The sequence below is a fragment of the Lissotriton helveticus genome, chromosome 5_1 (genome assembly GCF_964261635.1).
Source record: "Lissotriton helveticus chromosome 5_1, aLisHel1.1, whole genome shotgun sequence".
In the NCBI taxonomy this organism is placed as follows: domain Eukaryota; kingdom Metazoa; phylum Chordata; class Amphibia; order Caudata; family Salamandridae; genus Lissotriton; species Lissotriton helveticus.
This window is the reverse complement of record NC_136065.1, coordinates 2,114,008,032-2,114,035,644: the sequence shown is the minus strand read 5'-3', so window position 1 is coordinate 2,114,035,644 and position 27,613 is coordinate 2,114,008,032. Positions and strand designations below refer to the sequence as shown.

The 27,613-nt window shown below is 46.8% G+C and overlaps 1 protein-coding gene across 1 annotated transcript in view; it reads left to right on the top strand.

The window, feature by feature from the left end:
• CFAP77 (cilia and flagella associated protein 77) overlaps window positions 1-27,613 on the top strand; it is an 846,033-nt gene that overhangs the window by 461,850 nt on the left and 356,570 nt on the right. Inside the window, exon 3 of the mRNA XM_078641538.1 lies at window positions 26,975-27,197. Within this exon, the coding sequence (XP_078497664.1) occupies window positions 26,975-27,197 (223 nt within the window). The remainder of the gene's footprint in view (window positions 1-26,974; window positions 27,198-27,613) is intronic.

Genomic DNA, 27,613 nt, shown 5'->3' with positions numbered 1-27,613 from the left:
AACAAAATTGCAGAAAAAGCTCCAGCGCATCCAAAACGCGTCAGCGAGACTCATATTAGACATCCCGCGCCAAGAGCACATCACCGGACACCTAAAAAACCTCCACTGGCTTCCCGTCAACAAAAGAATTACTTTCCGCCTTCTTACCCACGCACACAAGGCCCTTTATAATCTAGGACCCGATTGCCTCAACACCCGACTGTCCTTCTACATTCCCACCCGCCAACTAAGATCATCCAATCAAGCCCTCGCCGCAGTCCCGCGCATCCGAAAAACCACCATGGGTGGCAGATCATTCTCCTTCCTGGCTGCCAAGACCTGGAACTCACTCCCCACCCACCTCCGCATTACTCAGAACCACCTCTCCTTCAGAAAAGAACTGAAAACCTGGCTATTCGACAAACAGTGAACCCCTCCCTCTAGCGCCTTGAGACCCTCTGGGTGAGTAGTGCGCTATATAAATGCCCGAACTTGAACTTGAACTATTGTAATTCTTCCAGAGAATCTTTTTGTTTAAGGTGTCTGAGACCCTCACCCATATGTGCGTCAGCTATTAACAAGCCTCTCCTGTCCGTGTTTGGTATCACTCTATCCCCCACTCCAGGGATTCGAGCAAAAGGAACGGAGTTTGCATCGATTATGTATGTATAATTGAGTGGATAATTGATCGGTAGTGCTGAGCAGTCGCCTTTTGATGACGTTTTCACCGCCAGCATAGTCACCGTCAATGTGTTTTACTGTACGCTTTTTCTTGACTACGGAAGCCGATTTAGTTGCTGCCGTTGTGGCTTTCTCAGCCAATGAATTCCCTGCAACGTGAACGCCATCACGCTGATGACTCACTGAATGTATCACGTGAGTTTTTGGTAGTTCTTTCTGTAAAAGAGCTACTTTTTCCCAAAGCACTTTTTGCTTTATTGTTGCACCTGTGTCATCTTTGTAACCATTTTGAATCCATTTCTGTAAATCGTTATTGTATGATTTGACGCAGTAATACGAATCGCACACTATAAGTGTCGGGAATTCGCGATCGGCATTATCTAGCGCCATTTTTAACGCTATAATTTCAGTTTGTTGTTCTGAATTATTTTCCACTGAGTGTGTTTTTGTAAGTAGAGGTCTTAATTTACCTCCGCGCCACACTTCCTTTACAATTTCGCATGTTGCCTTGTAAGCCAGCTCTCCCCAAACTGAGGGTTGAGCATGCCCGTCTGTATGTATTACACAGGCGTATTGTCGTAAAGGCAGAATGTCGATTGGCAGAGGGTATATTATTTCATATTCTAGATATTTTAATTCCTTTAATTCTGGATCAAAGTAGTATTTTACTCTGTCCGTTGTAATTGAATTCACCCATTGTATCCATTCTGGATTCAACGCTGTTGTTGGTAAATTACATGGGGTTGTTAATGCCTCAAAGGCTGACTCCGCTGTTCTGACTGTGATACGTCTACCGTCAGCGTTGTCTTTTTCTCTTGCTATAGCCGTTTGAACTGCATGAACAATGTTTTCTTTAATACTGAACTTCTTTTCAGCTTCTGTGTACAAGTGTGATTTGTATGCAATTGGTACCTTTTCTCCCTCATTAGAGGTCAGGTATGTGAATCCGCATCTTCCTGGGATGACTCGAATCACAACATTACGTGTGTTATCACGTGTTTCTAATTTTGTTTTAATTAGCATGTCTGTTTGTAAAGATCTCAAAATTTCTGTGTGTTTTTGAGTCCAATTGATTCTTTTAAAATCTGGTTTTATTAGATCATAAAGGGGTTTTACCCTTTCTGCATAATTTGCAATGTATGTTCTTCCGAAATTTAGGAAGCCTAGAATTGATTGTAAGTTTTTTTGTGTTCTAGGAGCTTGGAGTACAGCACATTTCTCTAGGAAATTGTCAGCCAGGCTTTTGCCTTCACTTGATAATTCATATCCTAAAAACAGGACTGTTAGATGGGCAATTCTTGATTTTTTAAGGTTGAATTTGTAACCCTCTGCTGCGAACCCAAGTATTATGGTGTTCACTCTCTTCAAGTGAGTATCCAAGTCATCATCTGTTAGGTAAATGTCGTCGACATATGATAATGCCTCGTCATCGTATGTTTGTAGTAATTCTGTTACTCTTTTTGAGAATAATCCTGGGCTATTCTTGTGCCCCTGGGGTAAACGGCAGAAACTTTTTTGCGAGCCATTTACCGAGAATGCAGTCAAATATCTGCTCTCTGGTGCTATATTTTGACAAAAGAAGCCATTAGAGATGTCTAATGTTGTTTTGTATTTTTTGCGCACTATGTTATTCATTAGTGCAGCACTATGCGAGTTTTGTACTGCAAAGGTTTTGCAACATGAGTTAAGGTGTCTGTAGTCCAAAACTAGACGATATGAGTTGTCTGGTTTGGAGACAGGAAACAAAGGATTGTTCATTTGTGAGGTGCAAGTTTCAATCACCCCCTAGTATTCAAGTTGATCTAGGATCTCTTTTACCTGTTTTTTAGCTTCTTGCTTAATTGGGTACTGCCTCTGTGCAGTAGGTTGTGATTTTAACTGGATTTTGTGAGGAGGAGAGTCCTCATCCCATCCCACATGATTTTTATATAAAGCAGGAGCTTGAGCTACTGCCCACTTTCTAGCAAGTGTATATTTTTCATGAATTGGAATATGATTTGAGAAGGCAGGCATAATTATTTCTTCGCCATGAGGACACTCCCTGACAAACTCGGGTGGCCAGTCTCGTTCAGCTAGAAGGATGTCATAGCCCTGGGAGAGATTATCCCAAAAGAGACCCCTTATTTTTCTAGTCTTATCCCCCTCTATACGTAATGTTAGTTCATATATTTTATGAGGTTTGCTAACTCTGGTATCTGCAGTTTCCACCTGAATGTATTCATTCGTGTCCACTGTCTCCAGATGATTCATAAGGACTTTGCGAGCTATGCTCACTTCTGCTGCGCTGTCTAGCATTGTCTGAGCCCATTCTCCGTTTTTCAGCTGTGTCCTCAGTATTCTCTGCATCTTTGACTACTTTAATACTGGCTACCTTCTTTTTTGGAAATTGTAATTTTTTATTTGGATGAACAGGTTCCTTGTCTTTGGACTTGACGTGCTCTTCTCTGTGTTCTGATCGTCCTCTTCTTTCCGATTTCTGCGAGGAAGTCTGAAAAGATTGAGAGGGACGTGTATCAATATCTTGATATCTATCAGGTTTCTTTATATTATCCCTATTTCTAAGGTTGTATTTTTTCCCAGAGGGCTCACTTTGGGGAGACCTGCGTCCTTGGTTCGGAGATCTTTCTCTCCGCCGAGGAGACCTTCCTCTGGACTGGAATCTTTTTTCTTTAGGATTGGATTGTTTGTTTCCATCCCAGCTCTTTTTTTGAGTGTTTAAATTATTTTTAATAAATATCTTTTCAGGACTTTCAATCAGTTGAGGTTTTACCGGTATTCCACCCAGACTATCCCTTCCTAGTTCTTCATAGGATTTCTCTATGATTCTGGCAATTTCAGTTGGTTGGTCCGCTATGTCTGTCTCTTTTAACCTTTGGCGGATCGCCACGTTTGCTGCTTCTCCCTTTATGTTGGCTAATAATATAGCCGAGACCTGCTTGAAGTCTTTCAGTAATTTCATACCAAGAGTTAAAGCGGGTTCTGGACCATATTCATCTTGAATTTGTTTTAGCACATCTGGTATTACTGACATGGATGGTACACCATGTGTTTTCGTGTATATGGAAGCAAAGACTGTACCCCAAGTGTCACAGTCCTCCACGTGTGGTGCGATTCCCATTGGAAGACAGATAGTCAGAATCCTGTGTTTATCTACAGGGGTGGTGTCTGGAAACACCGCCTCTATTTGAGTGATTTTTTGTGCTAGCCAGAAAGGTATTCGTTCCCGTTTTGCGGGTACTTTACCTAGACAGGACTGTATGTTCTGTGGTGTAATTTTATTTGTGTTACCCTAATGAGGGGTCAGCTGTGGAATTTTACTTGCTGGTTGGATTGTTGAAGTCCGCATTACATATTGGACTAATTGTCTATGTATTTTTATTAATTGTTTTAGCTGTGCTAAAAGATCTGGTGCAGGCATTTCTTCAATGTCTGGATGTGGTGTGTATCCGGCTAGGACCGGCCACGTTGCTCCTGGTCTACCTAGTGGACCGAGCCTGGTGATGTGATTATTATGTTTTAGGGCGCCATTAAACAAGAGCAGGTGCTCTTGGAATTTGAGTGGTATTTCCACCTCCTCGAAAGGAGTGTACTCATTAGGAGGTTCCTCTATTTTGTAATAGTGGAAGTCCTTTGTTACAGCGTTTGCTGCTGGAAAGTTTATCCATGAATAGAATACCTCTGTCTGCCGATATTCGTGTGCCTCAATTACGAATATGACTGTACCACCTCTTGGTGTCAGTCCATTTTCTATAAGTTTTAAGGTTATAGATTTTCTTATGTTGACCGGGATGAGTATTATATCCGGGTCATTTTGTAGCAGAGTATTATCAGCTGCTAGGAGTTCAGCTGCTATTCTAACTGTCTCCCTTTCATCATCACTGTCTACCATTTTACCGACAGGAAGGTTATTCTGTTTGTTTGCAGATCAGGTTTCTATGGAAACAAAGATTAGATGCACAATATTTTGGAACAGTGTATCCTTCAACGTTGACTAAACCAAGAACCATACATAGGAGTCTCCTCCTGCGAGGTTTGGCGGATATGACCTTTCACCCACTCCAGACGTCTTTGGAGTATTATGGGAAAAAAGGGGTTCTGTGTGAAAAAGCACGACTGAGTTACTCTAATGTCTTGCGTTAGTTTTATCGCCTATCCAAACGTTTGGCGCCATGTAGTGTAGTTCCTATTATCCCAATAGGCTCTGCGCATTGGAATATTATCTTCAATAGTATAGACCTAGGGCAGAGGTTAACTAGGTCTTCTACTGACGATATTAGACTTAAAGTTTTTGGTTTTGCCAGCTAGCTCAGAGTTCACTAGAAACTTTCTCGAATAGACAAGGAGGAGTTTAACTTCCCTGGATAGACAAGAAGGGATTTAGTTTCTGACAACCATAGAACAGGACAACTTTGCTCTCCCCCAATCAAGAGTGTATCTCTAGAGTCGTGTGAAAACAAAAGACAACTTATTTTGCTCAGTCAGTACGTGCATTCTTAGTTTCACCAGTTTGTAGAGAAAAGGAAGAGACGGGCGTGTTCAATAAAAGATGGTATTTATTGATCAGTCTCTTTTCTCGTACAAGAGAAATGAATCGATATTATTGCGATACTTATGGTTAAGTAAAGTGCATACAATAAAAGCAGAAGTATAAAATAATACTGCAGAAGCATTGATATGGTTTCTAAGCCATATGATATTTAAAATCGATAAAATAGATATATACATATATACATTGACTAATCGTACTCAACTGGTGCTTCTAACCACGCCTACCTCAGTGTACCTGACCTAAGCCTGATACGTGGGCGGGAGTAGATAAGTAGCAGTTTAAGTTAAGTTTGTTTTGCCAAGTGACTGACTCAAGAATTCTCTGCAAGGGGTTGTTCAGTTCTGTACCTGAGATCTAGAATGGTTGAGGGCTGGTATCTCTCGTCTCTGGTCTTGATATTCCAGCTGCCTGCGAGGGCTGCTTGGAAGCGCCGGAGCTGGATTTCTCGGCAGGAGAAAACAGCGTCTCGTTCTCAGCGCGTCAGGAAGGCGGGGCAGCGCGAGTGGGCTTCGCTCTCTGCTGGGCTCCTCAGCACGTCTCGCTGCTCCGATCTCGTCACCACCGCGTGTGTTTGCTTAAGGCAATGTCGGTAATATTTATACCTGTAAGGTGTCGAGATTGACGTAAGGATGGACATGGATACGTCAATAAGGATGTCATACGAACGGGCTTGTTAGCACATTCTTTTGCTGAAGTTCTCGGTGAAATCAAAACAATGGCCGCAGGGATTTTCCCAGGTTGTCATAGGTTTGATTTGTTTTGAGAACTCCGTATGCCTTATCAGGGGCTGGAGGAATGGTGCTTGTCTAATTAGATGGCATGCGTTATTACCTAATCAGATAACACGTTTCTGTGCCGTGGTGTGGCTTAATCAGATAACGTTTTTTTGCACCGTGGGTCGGCTGCTAGTAAAGTATTAACCAGAACAGGGTCAGGAATAGGGGAATCGATACAGAACCTATAGGAATACATCACAGTATTGGGGAATTCGTGGCATTTTAACATTGGCTTTCAATGTTACAACATATGGTGGTATTTCCAAAAGACCCACCTCATTAGGACCAGTAGCCCAAAGAATATTAGGGAGAGATGACAATTCTGTTGGAAGTTTATCCCTTGACAAATACATTGGAGAAACCACTTTCTTACCTAAAGTAAGTTGTACTCCTGAAGGAGAACAGTACAAAGTCGCATACAATCTTTTTAACAGATCTAATCCTAACAAGTTTTCACCACAACCTGTTGTCAGAATAAGGGGTGCTTCGAATTCACAAGGTCCAACGGAAAGGGACAAAGGGTCAGAAATCGGGTTTCTAACTGGGGCGCCAGAAAAACCTACTGATACATTCATTTCGCCAGACAAAGGTGCGCCAGGGAGTTTGGAGTGCATAATAGAACTCTTTGTAGCACCAGTATCCAACAGAAAAGGTTCGGACACACCTGATGTAATCACCTCAACGTATGGTCCACTCTGATCCACTGGAACTGAAACAACTCCCTCTCTTTGTCTATGGCTGTCCTAGTAATCATTACCGTCCATATTCTCATCTTCTGCATAGTAATCATCAGCATAGTACTGAGCCGCCCTACCAGATGCGTTATTCTGCTGATCGAACCTATTCATCGAATTTTGAATGGAAGAGACTGTGTGTTCTGGGGGAAATTTCCACGTCCTCTACCTCTAGACGCTTGTTGAACACCTCGACCTCTTACACCAGAAGCACCATTTGCACGCTGTAATAAAATAGGACAACTATATTTGAAATGACCCTCTTCCTCAATATGAACACTGATTGGGGCCTACAGGGACACGTGGTTGAGTATACTCGACTCTTTGCGAGTTCCTCTGATACTGTTGAGGCTGCTGATAATTACTCTGATAATTACTCTGATAGTTACTCTGAGCACCACTATTTTGACCACCACGTGGCGGATATGCTTGCTGTAACAAAACCTTTGTTTTCAACTCTTTAGTTTTCTTTTCTGCTCTATCTTTCTCGTCTTTGTCTCGATTTTCGTAATATTGTGCAGTAGCCAATATCTGTGCTGAGGAGGAAACTGCCCAAGAACTCTCTGAATCTTTCAACTTTTTGCACAACTCTGGAGGCAGATTGTGCACGAATTTATCGACGAACAGTCGCTGACCACCTTCTGTGCTCATATCTTGACCACTGTGGTCGACAAAAGTTTCTTCAAACCTGGTGAAGAAATCTGAGACCGTTTCATCTTTCTTCTGCTTACATGCAGACAAATTATCCCAATTTACTCGCATGGCAGGCATTAAAGTCTTCATGTAATTAATAATCCTACCAGCGAGGTCTGCTACTAAAGGCTCGGGTTTAGCACCACCAACTTGTCGGTCATCTGCAGCGGCAATATTAGCCCATGTGTCACCTAACTCCTGATCATGATCTGCATGACGAATCTTTCCCCACAAAGGCTGTGGAACAACATTCCCAAACAACATGTCTATATCCGCTAAATTCATGATACATGACCCAGCAGTCTGTGACAACTCCTTGTAATACCCTGCAGGATTGTTACGGGGATCAGGCAATGTCTGTTTAAGAGCCAAAACTTCAGCTCGCTTCCAAGGAACATGTACCTACACACGCTGAAAATGTGCTGGTATAGCTGGGGGATTATTATTATGACGAGCTGCTACTTCTTCCTTCCATACCGGAGGAACTTCTCTCATGGGATATTGTCTTCCTTCTATTTACCAGAAGAATCAAATTCAAACAACGACTTAGAAACACCTTCAGTCCTAAGTGACAACAACGTCGCAACTGCTTTCCTAACATCTGAACCCACAATAGCGCCTTTTGAAAACTCAAAACGTACATGGCTCAACTCCGGCGGATTAGAGTTCAAATCATTTTCCTCTAAATCTTCACATAGAAAAACACACATTTTCTCAAAAACGTATCTCTGCTTTGATGCTTCCCACTGGGTGAAGACATCCATAACACATTCTAAATCATATTTTTCCGGGTCAGCAACCCATTTATGTGCCAAATAATTCAACGTTTCTTTATCCCTAGAATCAGGCTGTTGACTACGCAACTGTTTGCGCTCTGTGTCAGGAGTTACACTCGTTGCACCAAAGAGAGGATGCAAAAAATTAGCGACAGTACTAGCCACTCTCTGACGAACAGAAGTCGATGAAAAGACAAGAGGGAAAGCAGGGTGAGACGAGGCAGATGCAGAGGCAGTGTCAGGAGAAGTACCAGGAGTGGTAGTCGATATAGTAGTCAAAGTTGCAGGAAGTAAAGGAGGAGCAGATGTAAAAGTCGGTGGCCCTTGAGGAGGCTGCACCGGAGTAGCAGGAGCCAGCTGAAGAGTAGCTGGTGGGTGCTGTGGAGGAGCAGGAGGCAATGCAATCACAGGTTGCGCAACTAGAGGTTGCGGAGGTGCCGTAGCATTTTGCGCATAGGGGGGTGGCGAACTTAACAAATGCGACATTAAGGGATCTTTTTCAAGCTCTTTTGCTGCATCTTGCTGAAGAGGCGGCAAAACTGGATAGCATTTATCTATCACCATTTTACGTTGCCTGTGCAACTGCTCACTCATCTGTTCTTCTTCATTGTCTTTAAACTGCATAGCAGCTTGCATTATCGAAATACCCCTTTCTCTCTTATTTTTCTTCGCTAATTTAATTTCCTTCTGTTTGGCTTCCTTACGCCATAGGCGGAAAGAGTCAAACATTGCCGGCCGGGCTTTCTTCTTAAAAAGTTTAACTTCGAGGTTATCTAGGATTTCCGTGTCAAAGCTACCATATTGGGGCCATTTTAAAACACCTTCTTTTCTGGTGTATTTGATCCACACTTCATTGTATGTGATGGGGCCTACTCCATGTTTCACATACAGTTCATAAGTTGGAGTTCCAAACGGAAGAACCGGACACGAGTCCTCCAATCGGGAGTCCCTATTATTACAACCAAGACAAAACAAATTTCCAAGTCTGCTAAGACCAGGCATCTTCGCTCACTAGTCTAGCTTCAAACTTCAAAGGATTATCGATTACGATATTTCTCGTGAATACACGAGTCCTTTGGCTTTGGCACTTGCAAGTTCCAAACAAAGTGATCCCAAGGGGATACCCAAACTAAGACCAACTAAGGACTGGGGGACGCTCCCCTTATACTTAACTGAGATATCGATGACGTCACCAGAAGACTCGTCTTATCGTTTCGCTCTACCAAACTTCAAGGGTCCAAATCAGGGCGATAGCCAGGGCAGCAGTCCTTTGTAGCCGTCGGGAAGCGGGGAACCTCGCATCAAAGACTTTCGGACCACGTCGACATGCAGGGGTCGATGAAGTGGTTGGCCTTCCTCCAGAATTTTCACACGAAGCTCCTCACGACCCTCTGGCTGGACCGGTACCGTTGGTATCGCCCCGCGTTGGGCGCCAACTGAGGTACTGCGTTTTTCAGAACCGGTACCGAACCAGTAACCCAATGGTGTCAGGGTACACACCCAAAGACCTTGAGTACTTTCCTGATTTAGACCACAGAAACTCAGAGTCTTCTAGGTGAAGTCAAGGATCGATTTTATTGGCTGCAACCAAGTAACAGGTCCTAGAAGTACAACACACGGGATGTATATTCTCAGGAGACTGCTCAATCTTACAAAGCCAGGCTTCTCTTTTTATACAAAATATTGTGCTTCAGGCAAACATTCTCCACATTTTAGTATACTGTTCACATGTTTCCACTACAAAGAAAAAGCAGAGTCATGATGACAAGCCCACATTCCAATTTGTTCAGCCCACAATAAATTACCCGGCAAGGCCCAACAGTTTCATCAGATATCGGTGGACCCCCAATAAAAACGGGCACCTCCTCCTCGTAAAGCAAGTCAGAGAGAAAGGAACAGGGACAGGTGGGAGCAAGATTAGGCAGGGTGTGTGCGATGAAAAGGGTTTATGACATGTTGTGCCTTGATGCTATCTCGTTCGGCCACTGGGAGAGGAACTGACCAAACAGGTTCGGCCTGAGGCAATGGTTTCAACCTGCCCAGGTCAGAGAAAAGTCAATTAAGGTGTACGTGTCCTTTGGAATCGAATTTAGCTGTATTATAAGCCTATGTCAGGGCAACCCACAAAATGGCTGCCGTACACAAAATGGAAGCCAAGGGTTCAAGACGAAAATGACGTTTTCGAGGTGAAATCGTCACTCGAATATGACGAAAATGCTTGTACATAGTGTACTAGCCATTTTCGGTCTTTTGATATAAAAATCGTCATGCTATGATGAAGTTTTATTCACGAGTCCAGAATTTTCAGAACTACAAAATCTTGGACCTCCTCAACACTCACATGCTCGACGTCCCCTTCCTCACAGAGACCTGGACCAATGCCAGCTCCGCACTGACATCGTAACTGCCATACCTGAGGGATGCAAGATCCTGAGAAATGACTTCCCCAACCGCCCAGGAGGAGGCCTTGCCATCGCCCACAAAAGCTCCCTCCGATTGCCACCCTCTGACTTCGACTACACCCCGCCCCCCATGGAACACATCTACTCCCAGATTCAGCGCAACCCCAGAGCACCGCTCCACGAAATACTGGCCTACAGACCACCTGTCCCTCGCCCACCTTTCACCAACATCATTGCCGACCTCATTGCACCCCACGCCTTTACTTCAATAGACTACATACTACTCGGAGCCCTGAACTTCCACCTGGACAACCAGCGACCCCAACACCACTGCCTTTCTAGAGAACATCACCAACATAGGACTGAAGCAACTTGTCTCTGCCCCACTCACACAGCAGGGGACACACTCAACCCCATTTTCGCTGAAGGAAACAATATTTTCTTCAGCCACACCATGGTACTGCTTTGGACTGACCACCACTGCATCCATTTCTCTGTTACGAAACTCACTGCACTCAACCACGCGTGCTACCTCCCACACATAATCTGGAACAAAGTCTCTGAAGAACACCTCACCTCTGTCCTAACCTGCACTTCACCCCCAACTACGACAGACGCCAACACAGCGGCAAGCTATCTCCACCAATGGATCACCAACTGCACCAACAATATCGCCCTACTCCAGAACACCATGAGCCGGCACAACAAGAAAGCTAACTAGTTCTCCAAGAATCCAAGCCCTCCTGCCGATGACTTGGAAAGACGTGGAAAACAGCAAAACTCCAGAAGCTCCACCTACAAAACAGCCACCACAGCACACGTCAACTCATCAAATCCACAAAGAAAAACTGACTCCAAGGCAGAATCCTCTCCAACGCCCACAGCTCCAAGGAACTCTCCGCCATCATACAGGAATTAGCCAAACTCTACAGCCAAACAACTGACGTCCCTCCCTCCCAAGCCCTCTGCAACAGACTCAGCTCCTTCTTTCACCTCAATATCAAGACACTCTACAACAACTTCAAGGACCAAGACCGCTGCACTGCCCCAACCCCTACCCCCAGGGACGCCACCCAACAGGACCTCCTCACCTGGATCCCCCTCACGAAATAAAGACACCCTAAAGACCATGACGAGCATCCCCTTTGGAGCACCGCTGCCTGCCATACATCCTCCACAGAAGCACCACTGCTGTCGCTCCCGTGCCACGTCGAACCATCAACTGCTTCATCGAGACAATCACGTTCCACGATAACTGGAAGCGTGCCCAAGTCAACCCCCTCTTAAAGAAGTTGTCCGCAGACCCGACGAACCTCAAGAACTTCAGGCCCATCTCACTGCTTCCATTTGCACCCAAAGTCATCGAAAATGGCCATCAGCACCCAGCTAGCACACTTAATCGAAACCAGCAACATCCTAGACACCTGTCAATCCAGATTATGCAGCAACCAAAGCATTGAGATCACCTTCCTTGCCGCCACTGGTGACATCCGTGCCCTCCTTGACCAATGCCAAATGGCTGCCCTCATCCTCCTGGATCTATCAGCAGCCTTCAACACCGTCTCCCACCGCACACTAGCCACCAGGCTCCATGATGCTGGCATCCATGAAAAGGCCCTAGACTGGTTACGACCATTCCTGTCAGGCAGAACACAGAGAATAAGTCTCCCCCGTTCTCATAACCAACCGAGATCAGAAGCGGAGTACCCGAAGGATCCTCCACCCTCTTCAATGTTTTGGCACCTTGAAAGCCCTGACAAAGTTTCTTCCCTTTCTTCCAGGATCTGCTAAAGAAACGGTGGTCCAGGCATTAATTTTATCTTGCCTGGATTATGCTAATTCCCTCTATGTGGGCATTCCTGGTTACCTCTTAAGTAAATAGCAGGTTGTTCAAAACTCTGCTGCCAGACTCCTGCTAGGCTTGTCTAATAGGTGCAGTGTGCGTGCTCATTTGCGCTCTCTGCACTGGCTTCCTGTTGAGGCTCGAATTCAATTCAAAATGTTTTCCATCGCCCACAGGGCCCTCTATGGCAGGGGCCCTAGCTATCTTCAGAAGAGATTTGTCTTTTACTCTCCAGCTAGACATTTGCGCTCCTCTTCTCAACTTCTGCTGCAGTCCCCCAGATTCAATCGTCAAAGACTGGGCGGTTGTTCACTTGTCAGGAAAGCTAGCCTGGCCTGGAATTCTTTGCCCTTGGCGTTGCGGAGCATTCAGGATCATGCGATTTTTAGGAAAAAGCTTTAAACTTTCCACTTTTAGATGACCCTCTGGTACCCTTTGCCTTTACCACTGTATGTACAAAGTCACTCTGCCGAGTAGCTGAGCGCGATATAAATTCATTTAACATAACATACCATAACAATGTCTACATGGCCCCCCTCATAACCATCATCAGAAACCACGGGCTCAATATCGTCTCCTATGCCGATGACATCTAGCTCACCCTCTCCCTCACAAAGGAACCCAGCATCAACAGGCACAGTTTTTAAGAAGGGATGAAAGCCGTCACTTCATCAAAACCAACAACATCCTATACACCTCTCAATCCAGATTCTGCAGCGACCAAAGCTCCAAGATCGCCCTCCTCACTGCCACTGACAACATCCGCACCCGCATCATCCAAGGCCAACTGGCTGCCCTCATCCTCCTGGATCCATCAGCAGCCTTTGACACCGTCTCCCACTAGCCACCAGGCTCCATGACGCCGGCATCCATGGAACGGCCCTTGCCTGATTACGATCATTCCTGTCAAGCAGAACACAGAGAATAAGTCTCCTGCCTTTCCTCTCAGAACCAACAGAGATCAGATGCGGAGTACGCCAAGGATCCTCCACCTTCCTCAACATCTAAATTGCCCCCCTCGCAACCATCATCAGAAACCACGGGCTCAACATAGCCTCCTACGCCAATGACACCCAGCTCATCCTCTCCCTCACCAAGGAACCCGACATCACCAGGCACAATTTCCAAGAAGGGATGAAAGCCGTCGCAACTTGCATGAGGAACAGCTGCCTGAAACTCAACTCAGAGAAAACAGAAGTCCTCATCCTTGGCACAATCCCCTGGCAAACCCACCCACCCCAATGGACCATGCACATAACCTTAGCATCATACTAGACTCATCACTCACCATGAATCGCCAGATTAACGCTGTCTCCTCCGCATGCTCCAACACCTTCTGCATACTACATAAGACATACAAGTGGATCCCCCTGATTCCAAGAAAACCGACACTCATGCACTCATCAACAGTAGACTGGACTACGGCAATGCCCTCTACGCCGGAATCAACAAAAAACTCCTTCGCAAACTCCAGACCGTCCAGAATGCCGCAGCCAAACTAATCCACGATATCCCACGGCACAACCACATCACCCAACACCTCCATGGCCTCCACTGGCTCCACTCTATATCCCTCACTCTTTATCCCTCACGCTCATTCTTCAACCGTTTCCCTCACTTTTTATCCCTCAGCCCTCCCTCTTTACCTCTCTGACATCACTCTTTATCCCTCATCCATCACTCTTTATCCCTCACTCTTTACCCCTCACCTCTCTTTATGTACTCCTCAGCCACCATCACTCTTAATACCTCAGCCCTCACTTCTCATCCCTCACTCTTTATCCCACAGCCCTCACTCTTTATCCCTCACTCTTTATCCTTCAGCCCTCACACCTCATCCCTTACTCTTTATTACTCAGCCTTCATTACTCATGCCTCAGCCCCCACTATTTATCCCTCACTCCTAATCCCTTAGTCCTCACTCTTTATCCTTCATCCCTCACTCTTTACCCCTCAGCCTGACTCTTTACCACTCAGCCCTCATTCTTTTTCCCTCAGCACTCACTCTTTACCTCTCTCCCATGCCTCTTTACCCTTCACCCCTCATCCCTCACTCCTTACCCCTCAGTCCTCACTCTTTACCCCTCATCCCTCACTCCTTACCCCTCAGTCCTCACTCTTTACCCCTCAGCCCTCACTGTTTATCCATTAGCCTTCACTCTTTACTCCTCAGCCACCATCGCTTTTTATCCTTCAGCCCTCACTCTTCAAGCCTCAGCCCTCTCTCTTTACCACCCAGCCCTCACTCGTTATTACTCAGCCCTCACTCTTCAATCCTCAGCCCTCACACCTCATTACTCCAATGTCCTCCTCATCCCTTCCTCCACTGGTGATTAAAGAAAGCGTGAACACTCAGCTACTACAATCATCTTCAGTTTAATTGACACCAGCTTAACCCTGCTCCCCCTGACTTTATTTGCAAATTAGTCAAAGTTTCTTTTCATCTCATGCCACTGGGTGAATAAGTAAAACTCCTGCTGCATTGTCACCCACCATACTCTTCGTGCAAGGCTTCGGTAATGGTGAACATGTGATATGTAACACACCAAAGAAGGGTGGGTGTGCGTTTACTCACGTGGGAGTAAACACCAAAGGGGCATGCAGTGGAAGGATCCTCGGTGTGCAGATATCCACTCCCTTGATTCTACACTAGTGTTTCATGTGTGTTATGGACGCCTGGCTCTTTCATCACACGACTGTACATTTATTCTAAGGATTTGTTTGATATTTCTAAATGCATGTGCTTAAAGCATTGAAACCAAAAAATAACAGAACTCAATCAATCGGTCATTTATAAAGTGCACTACATACCCACGAGGGTCTCAAGGCGCTGAGGGGGAGGGGGGGGGCGCTACTGACCGAACAGCCAGGTCTTGAGTGTCCTCCTGAAGGTCAGCAGGTCTTGGGTCTGTCGTAGGCTCAGCGGGAGAGAGTTCCATGTCTTGGCGGCGAGGTGGGAGAAGGATCTCCAGCCGGTGGCTGTTGTTTGGATGCGCGGGATGGTGGCGAGTGAGAGGTCGGTGGAGCGTAGCTGGCGGTTGGGGGTATAGAAGGAAAGTCATCTGTTGAGGTAGGCTGGGCCGGTCTTGTGGAGTGCCTTGTGTGCGTGGATGAGGAGTTTGAAGGATATCCTCTTGTTGACGGGGAGCCAGCGAAGGTTTCTCAGGTGGGCGGTGATGTGGCCGTTTTTATTTTAAGTCTTAGCAGTAGGAAGAGGCTTTTGGATGAGTAAAAAGAAGTTTTGGAGGGAGGAGCCAGAGGGGAGAGTTTAGAAATGTTTGTTTTAGGGGATCGGTGTAGTAAAAAGAGGTGTCAGGTGATGCAAGGAGGGGTAGAGCAGGAGAGAGTCTAGAAAAGGTTATTTTGGCGATCATAGTAGCGGTATGGGGTTTGGGATAAATGAGAGAGTGGATGTAGAGGATATATTGATAGATCTATAGGATGAGAGATAGGGCAGTGCATTGGAAGGAGTAGTAGAAAGAAGTTTGAGATGAGTCAGAAGGTTGGGCTAGAAGATATATTGAGCGAAGTATAGGCTGAGAAATAGGGTAGTGCATTGGAAATGCTAAATTAGAAGAAAGTGATAAATATATAGATCCATAAGTACTTTAAAAGTATATAGATACATAAAAGAAGTAAGTATATTTAGATTAAATATATTGATAGAGGCACAGGATGAGAGATAGGGTAGTGCATTGGATATGCTTGTTCAGGAGAAAAGGAACAGACACACAGATCCAAGTACATGGAAGGTACATAGATGCACAATGGAAGTATGCATATGTAGACCAAAAATGATTTTTATTTATTGATGATTATTATTATTATTTTTTTCTTCTCTTAACAACATAATTGTTTTACATGTTTTATAAAGTAATACACAAAGATAGGTACATATCTATAGTGAAAACAAATGCTTATATACAGAGGGATATGCTGTAAATTTCTATTTCCGTATGGTGCTTATGTGGGGAAGAGCCAAATCTTGAGTAGTTTTCTGAAGATAAGGTGGTTGTCGGTGGATCTTATGTTGGGGGGTAAATAGTTCCATAGTTTGGCTGTTTGAACAGAGAATGATGAGCCACCCATGGTTTTATTCTTGTATGGTGGGATTTTGAGGCGAGATGCTCCTTTAGAGCGTAGGTTCCTTTGTTGAATGTGTTTGGTGATTTTATTCCTGATGAAGAGTGGTCCTATTCCATGTATTGCTTTGTGAGTGATACAAAGCAGCTTCAACGTGGATCTTCTGGCAACCGGTAACCAATGCAGGGCTTTCAAGGCAGGGGAGATGTGGTCTTGTGGTTTGATATGCAAGAGTAGTCTGGCAGCCGAGTTCTGAATCCGTTGTAGTCTTTTCATGGTCGTTAAAGGTGATCCGTGGTAGAGGCTATTGGCGTAATCGAGTTTGGATAGAACAAGGGAGATGGTAGCTTGGACCTTGTGTGGAAATCCCAAATGAGGGAAAATTCGTCGCAGCGTTTTTATAGTAGCAAAGCTTGATCTTGCTAGTTTATTTACTTGGACATTCATCGACAGCTTGGAGTCCATGGTCATTCCGAGGTTTCTTACTTCCTTCGATACTTTAGACAGTGATCCCAGTTCATCAGGCCATGCAGGAAGCGGGTTGTAATGTTTCCAATCGCCACACGTGAGTATTTCAGTTTTTGAAGCATTCAATTTGAGATGGCTCCAAGTCACTCACTGATCCACGGCTCTGAGACAGCTGAAAATTGGTGATTTTCCAATGTCTTTGGGGCATTCCAGTTAAAGGAGTATTTGCGTGTCACCTGCATAGTTGTAGCGCGTGAGGTGAAATTTATTGATCAGTACTGGTAAAGACTTCATGTAGATGTTGAAAAGCATGGGCGAGATGATGGAACCTTGAGGGACCCCTGCTTTTGTGGAGTACGGTTTGGACGAGAAAGGTGGGGTGTGGATGACATTAGTTCTGTTTCGAAGGTAGGACGCGACCCAGTCTACAGCAGTTCCCTCTATGCCGGCTTCATAAAGTCTTTGTTTCAGTGTGTCATAGTCAACCGTGTCAAAGGCAGCTGAGAGGTCCAAGAGGAGTAGCGCAGCAACCCCGTTGTGGTAAACTGTATTCTTTAGGTCATCCCAGATGGCAAGGAGGGAAGATTCAGTGCCTCTTCCCGGACGGAATCCTGTTTGGAAATCTGAAAGTATGTCATTCTCTTCAAAGAATTGTGACATCTGGGCGAACGCTGCTCTTTCTATCAATTTGCCTGGGAAAGGTCCATTTGTAATGGGTCTGTGGTTGTCAGGGTATAGCGGGTCCAAGTTTGTTTTCTTCAGTAAAGGGCGTATGTATGACTTTTTGAGTTCTTCTGGAAATATTCCAGCAGTTAAGGAATCGTTGATGATTCTTCTTACTGGAATGGCAGCATAGGTTGTTAAAAGAATTGTCTTGAAAGTTTGTGGCGGACAGGGGTCAGAAGGGCTGCCGGCCGGCCTTCTTGCTTTGACCAGGTCCATAAATTTATCGTGTGAGATGTGTTGAAAGGAACGGAGAGGCTTGATTAGAGCATTCTTGGATAGTTGTTTTGTACAAGGTTTAGTGCTGGTGCTTTGTTTCTATTGTAAGTACGAGTCCAACGTGTCTGCTTTGTCCGTGTAATGATTTGCCAGTTTGTCTGTGAAATCTTGAGTAACAGATGAGTTCCTTCTAGGCAATTTGGTTTTCGAAATTCATTGAGTATTTTATAGAATTCTTTATTTGCACATTTAGCGTTTTGAATTCTGTCTGAATAGTACCTTTTCTTAGCTTTTTTGATAGCCGACTTATATAATCTGTTAATTTTTTGTAGGTGAAGTTTGTCTTGTTTGGCGTTTGTTTTGAGCCAGGTACGTTGCAGCTTTCTAATTTGTTGTTTTATGTTTTTTATTTCTATGTTTCTCCAAGGCGCTTTGTTCCTTTTGTTCTGTTGTGTGGTTTTGAGTGGTATCAGGATGTCAAAAGCTTCCTGTAGCCCCTCATATAGATTCTGAACAGAATTTATGGTTTCCAGATTTATACTGGATGATAGTTGTGTTTCCAAGTGTTCCAAATTGAGTTTGTTCCACGGCCGATAGGTGGATGGATGTAAGGTAGTTTTAGGTGAGTCGCTTAGTGTTGTTTTATGTTGGAAAGCAAGCAGGTGGTGGTCTGACCATGTGACTGGAGTTATAGTTTGAAAGGTAACTAGATCAGTATTAGCAAAAATGACATCTTGGATATGTCCAGCGATGTGTGTCGGATTGGGGACAATCTGATGCAGGTTCAATGCGTCTAGGGCAGTGATTATTGTTTTTGGATGGGTCATATTGGGTTTATCAAACCAAATGTTAAGGTCACCCAGAATGCACAGGTTGGAGTGTATTGTTATCAGATTTGAAACTGTGTCTAGAAGTGCGTCTGGGAATGTTGCCTTGCTAGGTCGAGGTCTGTAAAGGAGCAGGAAGTTACAGGTGGAAGACGGTGTAGGATTGCATCTTGTTAGAAGAGCCTCACAATTCTTTATGGATGTTGTCAACTTTAGTGATATGTATTGTTTGCCTGAATACAACAGCTAGACCACCTCCTTTTTTGGCTATACGATTTTGGGTGATTATTTGATAGCCTAGAGGAACGGCTCATGCAGGACTGGAGTCATATCCTCTCCCAACCATGATTCGGTTATGAATAGTATGTCTGGTTTTGCATCGGTGAGAAGGTCGTAGATGTGATGCTTGTTTTTAGAGAGGGATCGAGCATTTATTAGTAGACAGTGTGTTGTTGTCGAGGCGGTCTTTGAAGGAGGTCCTCTTGGCAGCCCTGATGAGGTGGTTGTGGTTGCGGATGGGGTCCTTGTGTGCTGCGTGGCTGTCCGGAGTCTGTTCACTGTGCCATTTCTTCTCTAGTTTCCGGCAAGCTTGCTTGGAGGCTAGGAGTTCTAGGGTAAACCAGCTGCCCTCTTGCTGGTGTCTCTGTTGGGGGGTTTCTTCAGCGGGGCGAGGCTGTTGGCGCAGTCATCGATCCAGCGTCTGAGGCTGTGGGCGCGTCGTCTGTGTTGGAGGGTTCGGTGGGTGGGCTGAGAGCCAGGTTTGCACGTCGTTGGTTTTCTGTGATTTTGCTCTAGTAGCGGCGGGGGATCAGTTGGGTGCGGTGATGTGTGGTGGGTTTCTGGAAGGTAAAGTGGATGCAGAGGTGGTTGGTACAGAGGAGTTTGGTGGTGTGGTTGAAGGAGACGTGCTGGCTTGAGGAGAAGACGGGGTCGAGCGTGTGACCGGCGGAGTGGGTATGCGTGGTGACGAGTTGCCTCAGTCTGAAGTTGGCGAGATTCTCGATCAGGATTGTGGAGTTGCTGTCGTTTTTGTTACCAAGGTGAAAGTTCAGGTCTCCGAGGAGGATGTAGTCGGTGGAGGTCAGGGCGTGCATGCTGATGAAGTCGACGATGGAGTTGCTGAACTGGGGGCGGGGTCCAGGTGGTCGGTAGACAAGGGTGCCTCTGAAGATGGAGTTGGGGTCTGTGTGGATCTGGAAATGCATGTGTTCGGGGGTGCTGAGAGTGTCTTAGGTGCTGGCCGAGACCCTGATGCTGTTCTTGTGGACGATGGCGATTACTCCTCCGATTCCGTTGGTGCGGTCTCTGCGGGTGATCTTGTAGCCGTCTGGGATGGCTATGGCGATGTCGGGTGCGGAGGAATCATTCATCCAGGTCTCTGTCAGGAAGGTGACGTCCAGGGATGATGTGTCGAGCAGGTCCCAGAGCTCGACGGCGTGTTTACGTGCGGAACGGGTGTTCAGTAGGATGCATATATGGGGAGGTGGGAGGGAGGAGCAGCTGGGAGGCGGAAGGCAGGGGCAGCGAATTGGGCAGTCAGGGGGGGCGGCACCGTAGGGGACGCAGCGGCTGGAGCGGGAAATGACGAGGGAACAGAAGGCAAGAGGGCACAGAGTTACAGGGTAATGACGGTACAGAAGGAAAAAAACGGGCACAAAGTTACAGGGCAATGGAAGGAGTAGAAGGCAAAAACGGGCACAAAGTTACACGGCAATGGAAGGAACAGAAGGCAAAAACGGGCCGAGAAACACAGGGGACAGTGAGGGGTACAGAAGAATAATGGGCAGAGAGACACGGGGACAGCGAGGGGAACAAAAGAAAAAAGCTCGCACAGACCAAGTGCAGGCAGCGGGGGAAGACAGACAATCAGCAGTCACTGAATAACAGAGATGGCAATACAATAAAGGCAATAGAATGAGATGCAATGAAATACAGTGAACAAATAGTGATACGAACCTAAGGCCTACCACTAGCCACCAGGGATGAGGCGCAGGTGGAGGCCTGCGGGTGGAGTAGGGCCTCTAACTTCCTCAGCAGCGGCAGCTGGGGCAGGGACACACAGGCGGTGCTGTGCGGAGTGATCCCCAGCTTGGAGTGCTTCTCTGTTTTTGGGCACAGCTAACAGCAGCACTTTCACTAATCACTGGTGAGGGCTGGTGAGGAGGGGACCATTATACTCACAAGGCTGATGACTGGCGTGTGAGAAATGGAGATTAGGGTGGGAGCAAGGTATAAGAAAGAACAGTGAGGGATGATGAGGGATGGAGGAAAATAAGGGAAGTGGAATGATCGAAGAAAAGTGATGGATGATGAGTCAGGAGGAAGTGATGGAGACCACCAAGGAATGTCTTGTTACTTACCGGTAATCTTCATTACCCCGATTAGGGTCCTCCTCGTCCCTGTCCTAACAAAGTGAGGCAATCCTGCCTCACAACAGCCTATCAGAACGCTACAATTATTTTTACTTCTAACATAAGCCCTTCCCAGCCACTGCCATGCCTGTTATCAACAAGCCCAGACACAAACACAGCGGGAGGGAGGGAACAGGACTGGGATGAGAAGGACCCTAATCAGGGTAATGAAGATTACCGGTAAGTAACAAGACATTACCCCCTCATGGGTCCTCCTAGTCCCAGTCCTACCAAAGTGAGGAATTCACAAGCAGAAACCCAAGAATTAAAACGTAGAACACCAGGGATCCATGCAAAAGTACAAAATGTAATCAAACAAATGATTAAGGAACAGCGGTGTTCAAAACGCCAACAGCATAACTGTCCACTGAGGCATGTAAAACATCAAGGCGATAATGCCGAACACATGTGTGATGGGACTTCCAAGTGGCCATTCTCCAAATCTCCTAGATAGAGACCCCTGCCGCCTAAGCCCAGGAAGCGGACACAGAAAGTGTCGAATGACCCTGCACCTGAGACGGAGGAGTCTGACCCACAGACTTACAAGACTGGCTGACCGCCAAACGCACCCACCGACTGATGGTGGAAGTAAAACCTTCTTCCCCTTAGCCACACCCCACAGGAGACAAACAGGGCAGGGGAAAGACGACACCCCAGGGTACGCCATAGGTAAACATGAAGGGACCTGCAAACATCCAAAGAGGAAAGAACAACAGAATCCCCATCCCCAGGCAAATTAGGAAGGATCACTTCCTGCTGTAGATGGTACTTGGAGGAAAACTTAGGGAGAAAAGCCGGGTCAAACCTCAAAACAACCCTATCCTGCATGAACTGCAAATAAGGGAAGGAGATAAGCAAAGCACCCAACCCACCGAACTGCCTAGCGGAGGTGATGTCCAACAAAAAAGCCAACAACCACAACAAAGGCTCAAGAGGGGGCAACTGAAGACCCCTCGAAACAGTTGTCAAATCCCAAAAAGGCACAAGCACAGGTGAAACCAGACGACGAAGCTGAAAACTTCGAAGAAGCCGACTCACCACAGGAGCAACAACCACCAAGGAGGCCCCCGGGACCCGGACATGCTTGAACCACAGCCCATTGAGAAGACAATGCAGATGGGGGAAGACCCTTCAAAAACCCATCCCGAAGAAAGTCATGAATAAAAGCCTGATCCTCAACCACTGGATCCCCTCCATTAGAGGAGCACCAGCAGACAAAAGAGCCCCAATGTTTACCATAGTTCTTAAGGGTCGAAGGCCGACGCGATATCTGGATGTCACAGGCCACCACAGAAGAACAGCCCAAAGACTCCAACGTCAGCTGCTCAAGAGCCAGGCCATCAGATGCAAGCGACAAAGACTAGGCAAAGACATGTGAAGATATGGAAGCTGAGCCGGAACCAAGGGAAGCCAGACAAACCGACCCCCCCCCGCCAGCTACATCAGGAGCGGAAACCAAAGGCGGCGAGGCCAAAAAGGAGCAATCAACAGCACAGACACCCTCTCCCCCTGAATCTTCTGCAGCTCCCTCGAGAGTAGGGGAATAGGAGGGAAGGCATACAGAAGGCCCAAAGGCCAAGGAATCGAGAGAGCATCCACCGCTCAAGCCTGGGGACAAACCACCTTGGAACAAAACCGGGGAGAAGAGCGTTGTGAGGGGAAGCAAAAGATTGATCTATGGAGTCCCGAACCCAAAACAAAGGTCTCGGAACAGAGGAACAGACATATGGTAAAGGACAGAGGCCACCTGATTGTCGGTGCGAACCAACAGATTTGCCCCGAGGAGAGAAACCGGAAAGAACCGCACCACTTGCCAAATGGCCGCAAACTCCCCCCAGTTCAAGGAACGGGTGCTGTCCCTCTGAGACCATGGACCCTTGGCCTGCAAGGACCCCAAAGTGGCCCCCGCAACCCCAAAGTCTGGCATCCGTTGTCAACAAGAGGAGAGGAGAAAGCTGAAAACGCACCCCTGCTCCAGATTGGGACCAGAACAGGAAAGAGAGGAATCAGAGTCTCGTAATCTGCCCAGGAGGTATCCCACTGAGCCAACAGATGATTCACTAATGGTTTGAGATGCAGGCAAGCCCAAGGAACCACTGCTGTGGTGGCAGACATCAACCCCTGGACCCACAACCAAACCTGAGCCGGGGCAGAAAGGCTACTTAACAGGTCCTGCAACAGAGTCTGCAGGGAAAGGATCCAAACAGGATGGAGAAACACCGCCCCCAGCAAGGTGTCGAACAGACCCCCAATGAACTGAAGTCTCTGAACAGGAACCAGATGACACTTGGCCAGATTCAACTTGAACCCCAGTTCCTGGAACAAGGACAACGTTGCTTCCACTGCCAGAAGAGCCTTAGGAAGGGAGGAAGCAGAGACCAGACAATCATCAATAAAGGGAAAAACAGAGAAACCCTTACACTGCAAACCCCCCACAGCAGGAGCCAATACCTTGGTAAACGACCTGGGAGTAGTGGAGAGGCCAAAAGGCAACGCCTAAAACTGGAAATGCATCCCTCTCACCGCAAACCTCAGGAACCGCTGACTTTCTGTATGGACAGGAACGTGAAAATAGGCGTCTTCCAAGTCCAGAGAAGCCAGAAAATAGCCCTCCTGGATGAGGCGAATGACGGACTGTAAGGTGACCATCCGAAAATGATCCAGCCGCACTAACCTGTTCAAAGCCCGGAGATTCAGAAACGGGCGAAGGTAACCATCAGGCTTTGGGACCAGAAATAGAGTGGAATAGAACCACAGGCCCCTCCTCCACAGGAACCAGCACAACAGCCCCCTTTGACAACAGCAGGTGGATGCCAGACAACATAGCAGACCGCTTTACAGGGTCTTTTGACAATGGAGTAACCCGAAAACAGTCCAGAGGGGGAGGATCCCGGAAGGGAATCTGGTAACCCATCCCAATGACTGACAAGAACCACTGGTCGGGAATCAGATTTGACCAACAGGTCAAAAACAAATGGAGCCGAGCCCCCACCTTGACATAGTCACTTTTGTCCAGCACCTGGGGGATGCCGCTGCTACTGCTGCTGTTGAGGCCAGGATTTAAAATGGAACGCAGCCCCCTGGCCACGGGCCCGACCGCGAAAGGGCTGAGAAGAAGACAAAGCACCCTGAAAACCCTGCTTATGGAAAAAGGATTTCTTCTTCTGTACAGCCTAACAAGGTTTCAACATCTTCTTCTCCTCCGCAGACCACTGCACCATTATGTTCAAATTGTCCCCAAAAAGCTTGAGACCCTCAAAAGGTAGCTAATGGACCAAGGCCTTCTGAGCAGCATCAAGACACCAAGACTTGGTCCAGAGAGAGCTCTTGCCCACCACTGCTGCCACGGCAGCCAAGGAGAAGGCCCATAACATATCAAAAGGCACTTCAGAGAGGAACTGAGCCAAGACCTCCATCTGCGCCAAGATAGGAGTTGGATCCCCCTGATCCTGAAGACAGTCAAACAATTTCTCAAAATCCTTAATAAGGACCTGCGAAGCCTTGGCTGAATAAGTGCTCGCATGCACCCCAAAATGAGAAGCAGCATCAGAACGCTTGAGAGCGGATTCCACCTTCCGCTTAACTGGGTCAGCCAGGGACACCTCCTCCCAAGACAAAGCGGAAGAAGAAGAATAAGAAGAAGCCATGGAGGACCAAAGAGAATTGACCGTAGGAACCTGAGGGAACTGGGTGTCATTCCACCAGGCAATACCGGTTCCCCAGAAAGTGCGGAATCCCCTGCTTGTCAATTTCAAGTCATCTAGAATATCCTTGAGGGCATCATGAAAAGGCAGGTCATCCACCACAGAGGAACTATACTGGGAGTAAACCCCTTCATCAGACAAGGACTTAGGGTCAAAACCCAGCCCTTCGCTTGAATATGGACCAACATGTCCGAAAAAACTTTCCTTGAACGTACTTCCCCTTAGGGGAATTGTCCATGTCCTCATCATCATCCTTAGCTTTTTGGGCAGAAGGTTCAAGCAACACTGCCTGAACAGCAAAATGAATCAAATCCTGCAAATCAGACCTGGGACTTTTCAAAAGGTCATCCTCCTGCAGCTCCTGGACTTTATGCTGCCTGGACAAAGATTCTGCAGGCACCGGAGAGGAAGCCCCAAGGAGGAAGAGAAAACCACACAGGAAGCCCAACACACACTAGGAATGCCCTGCGACTCCCATTAAATACAGTCCCCAATCAACAAAGTCCCGTGGGCTGGAGACTTGGAAAACCCAAAGGACGGCCCTGTTGCCTCCCCCACAGCCACAGAACAAACACCATGGCCGCGGGAGCCGGATGCCGCCGGAAGACCCCAGCACCGGAACGACCCGAGGCCAGAACGCAAGGGAAAGCTCCCGCCCCAGCCAAGCACGTGCGCGGGGAGCACGTTCCGGACAAGGAGCAGGAACGCGGCCGACCGGGCATGATTTCAAACACTGACTACATGTAAATAAAGAAAACCTCACCACACCGCAGACCTAGCCCGCCCAGCACGAGAACCGGCAGAAACACAGAGCACACCAGCATTCCGACCAATGTCGGACAGGCATGGCGGTGGGTGAGAGGGGCTTATGTTACAAGCAAAAATAATTCTAGTGTTCTGATGGGCTGTCGTGAGGCAGGATTGCCTCACTTTGTTGGGACTGGGACGAGGAGGACTCATGAGCGGGTAATGGGTGGTGAGGTATGATGGATAAGGCTAGAGTGGTGAGGAGTGAGGGATGGCGAGTAAGGGATGAAAAATGAAGGAAGCGGAATAAAGGAAGACATGGATGATGAGTCAGGAGGAAGTGATGGAGACCACGGAAGGGTTAGTGAGGTATGATTTCCAGGACTAGAGTGGTGAGGAGTGAGGTATGATGGATATTGTTAGGGTGGTGAGGAGTGAGGGATGGTGAGCAAGGAATGAAAAATGAAGGAAGCGGAATGAAGGAAGGAAAGTGGTGGATGATGAATCAGGAGGACGTGATGGAGGCTCAGGAATGGGTAGTGAGGTATGATTTCCAAGACTAGAATGGCAAGTGAGGGATGAGGAATGAGACATAAAAAGTGAGGGTTGATGAGTTGGGGATTTGGATTTGAGACTGAGTAGTGAGGAATGATAGATAAAATGAAAGAGATGAGCAGCGCGGGTTGAGGGGTGAGAAATGAGGGATGGGGAATGAGATATAAGTAAAGAATGAAATATAAGAAGTCAGAGATCAGAAGCGAGGGATGACGATTTAAGGGTAAAGAGTGAGGTTGATGAAAAAGAAATGCCTGATGAGGAGTGATTATGATGAATGATTGATGAGAGATGAGAACTGGGAAGTAGGTATGCAAAATGACAGATGAGGATTGTGGGAATGAGCGAGGGTTGAGGAGTGAGGGATGATCGTGAGGGATGGGAGTGACATGAGGAATGAGGCATAATAATTGAGGGCTGAGGAGAGAGAGGTGAGGATTGAGGGAATAAGCGAGGGTTGAGGAGTGAGGGTTGATCATGAGGAAATGGGAGTGACATGAAAAATTAGGCATTATAAGTGAGGGCTGAGGAGAGAGGTGAGGATTGAGGGAATGAGCGAGGGTTGAGGAGTGAGAGATAGTCATAAGGGCTGGGGAGTGACATGAGAAATGGGGCATAATAAGTGAGGGCTGAGGAGTGAGGGTGAGGATTGAGGTTGTGCTAATATAGGTTATTTATGTTTGGGTCCCCTCTGTATCCCTGCCTCCGGGTCTGCTGCGACTGGTCATGCTTTGATAATAACCAACGGCCTATAGTTTGCCACATTTCTAACCACGTCCTACTGTGTTCTTGTTTTCCCACCAGCTATTGGCCACTGGGACTCCATCGAGTCTAAAGCTTTTCCGCGGAAGATGGTGCGGGATTTCATCGCTCTGAATCAGGATGCGATCTCAGAAGGGCTCGTCAAGCCCATTGAACACTACTACTACCGCAAGACCCACGACAGACAGCGCTGCATTGACAAAGGCCCTCCCACCTTCCGCACCTTCCCGCTGCCACCGGACATGACGTTTGGCATTCCTGTACGGTAAGAAAATGTCTGGATGGTAGTGGATGGGGGATTTCTATAGGGTGAAATGGCATCATCCAGCAAACTAAGAATAGAATAGAAACAAGAGGCCATCCTCTTTGTTGTCTAAACTCCAACAGTGTCATATGTCTGGCCTTCACTTACCACGCCTCATCTGGGCAAACCCTCAGCTACACCCCTTCCCGACCAAGTGCTTGATTTAGAGTTTGATGGGCGGGTATGTTATATATGGGGTCCATATGTTCTTTGTAGATGTGTATGCTTTGCACGCGTGGGTTCGGATCCCATCCTCGTCGCCACTTGTTACATATGGTGCCCACACATTCCTTGTAGACATGTATTCTTTGCACATGTGGGTTTGGATCCTATCCTTGTCGCCACTTGTTAATATAGTGTCCATACGTTCCATGTAG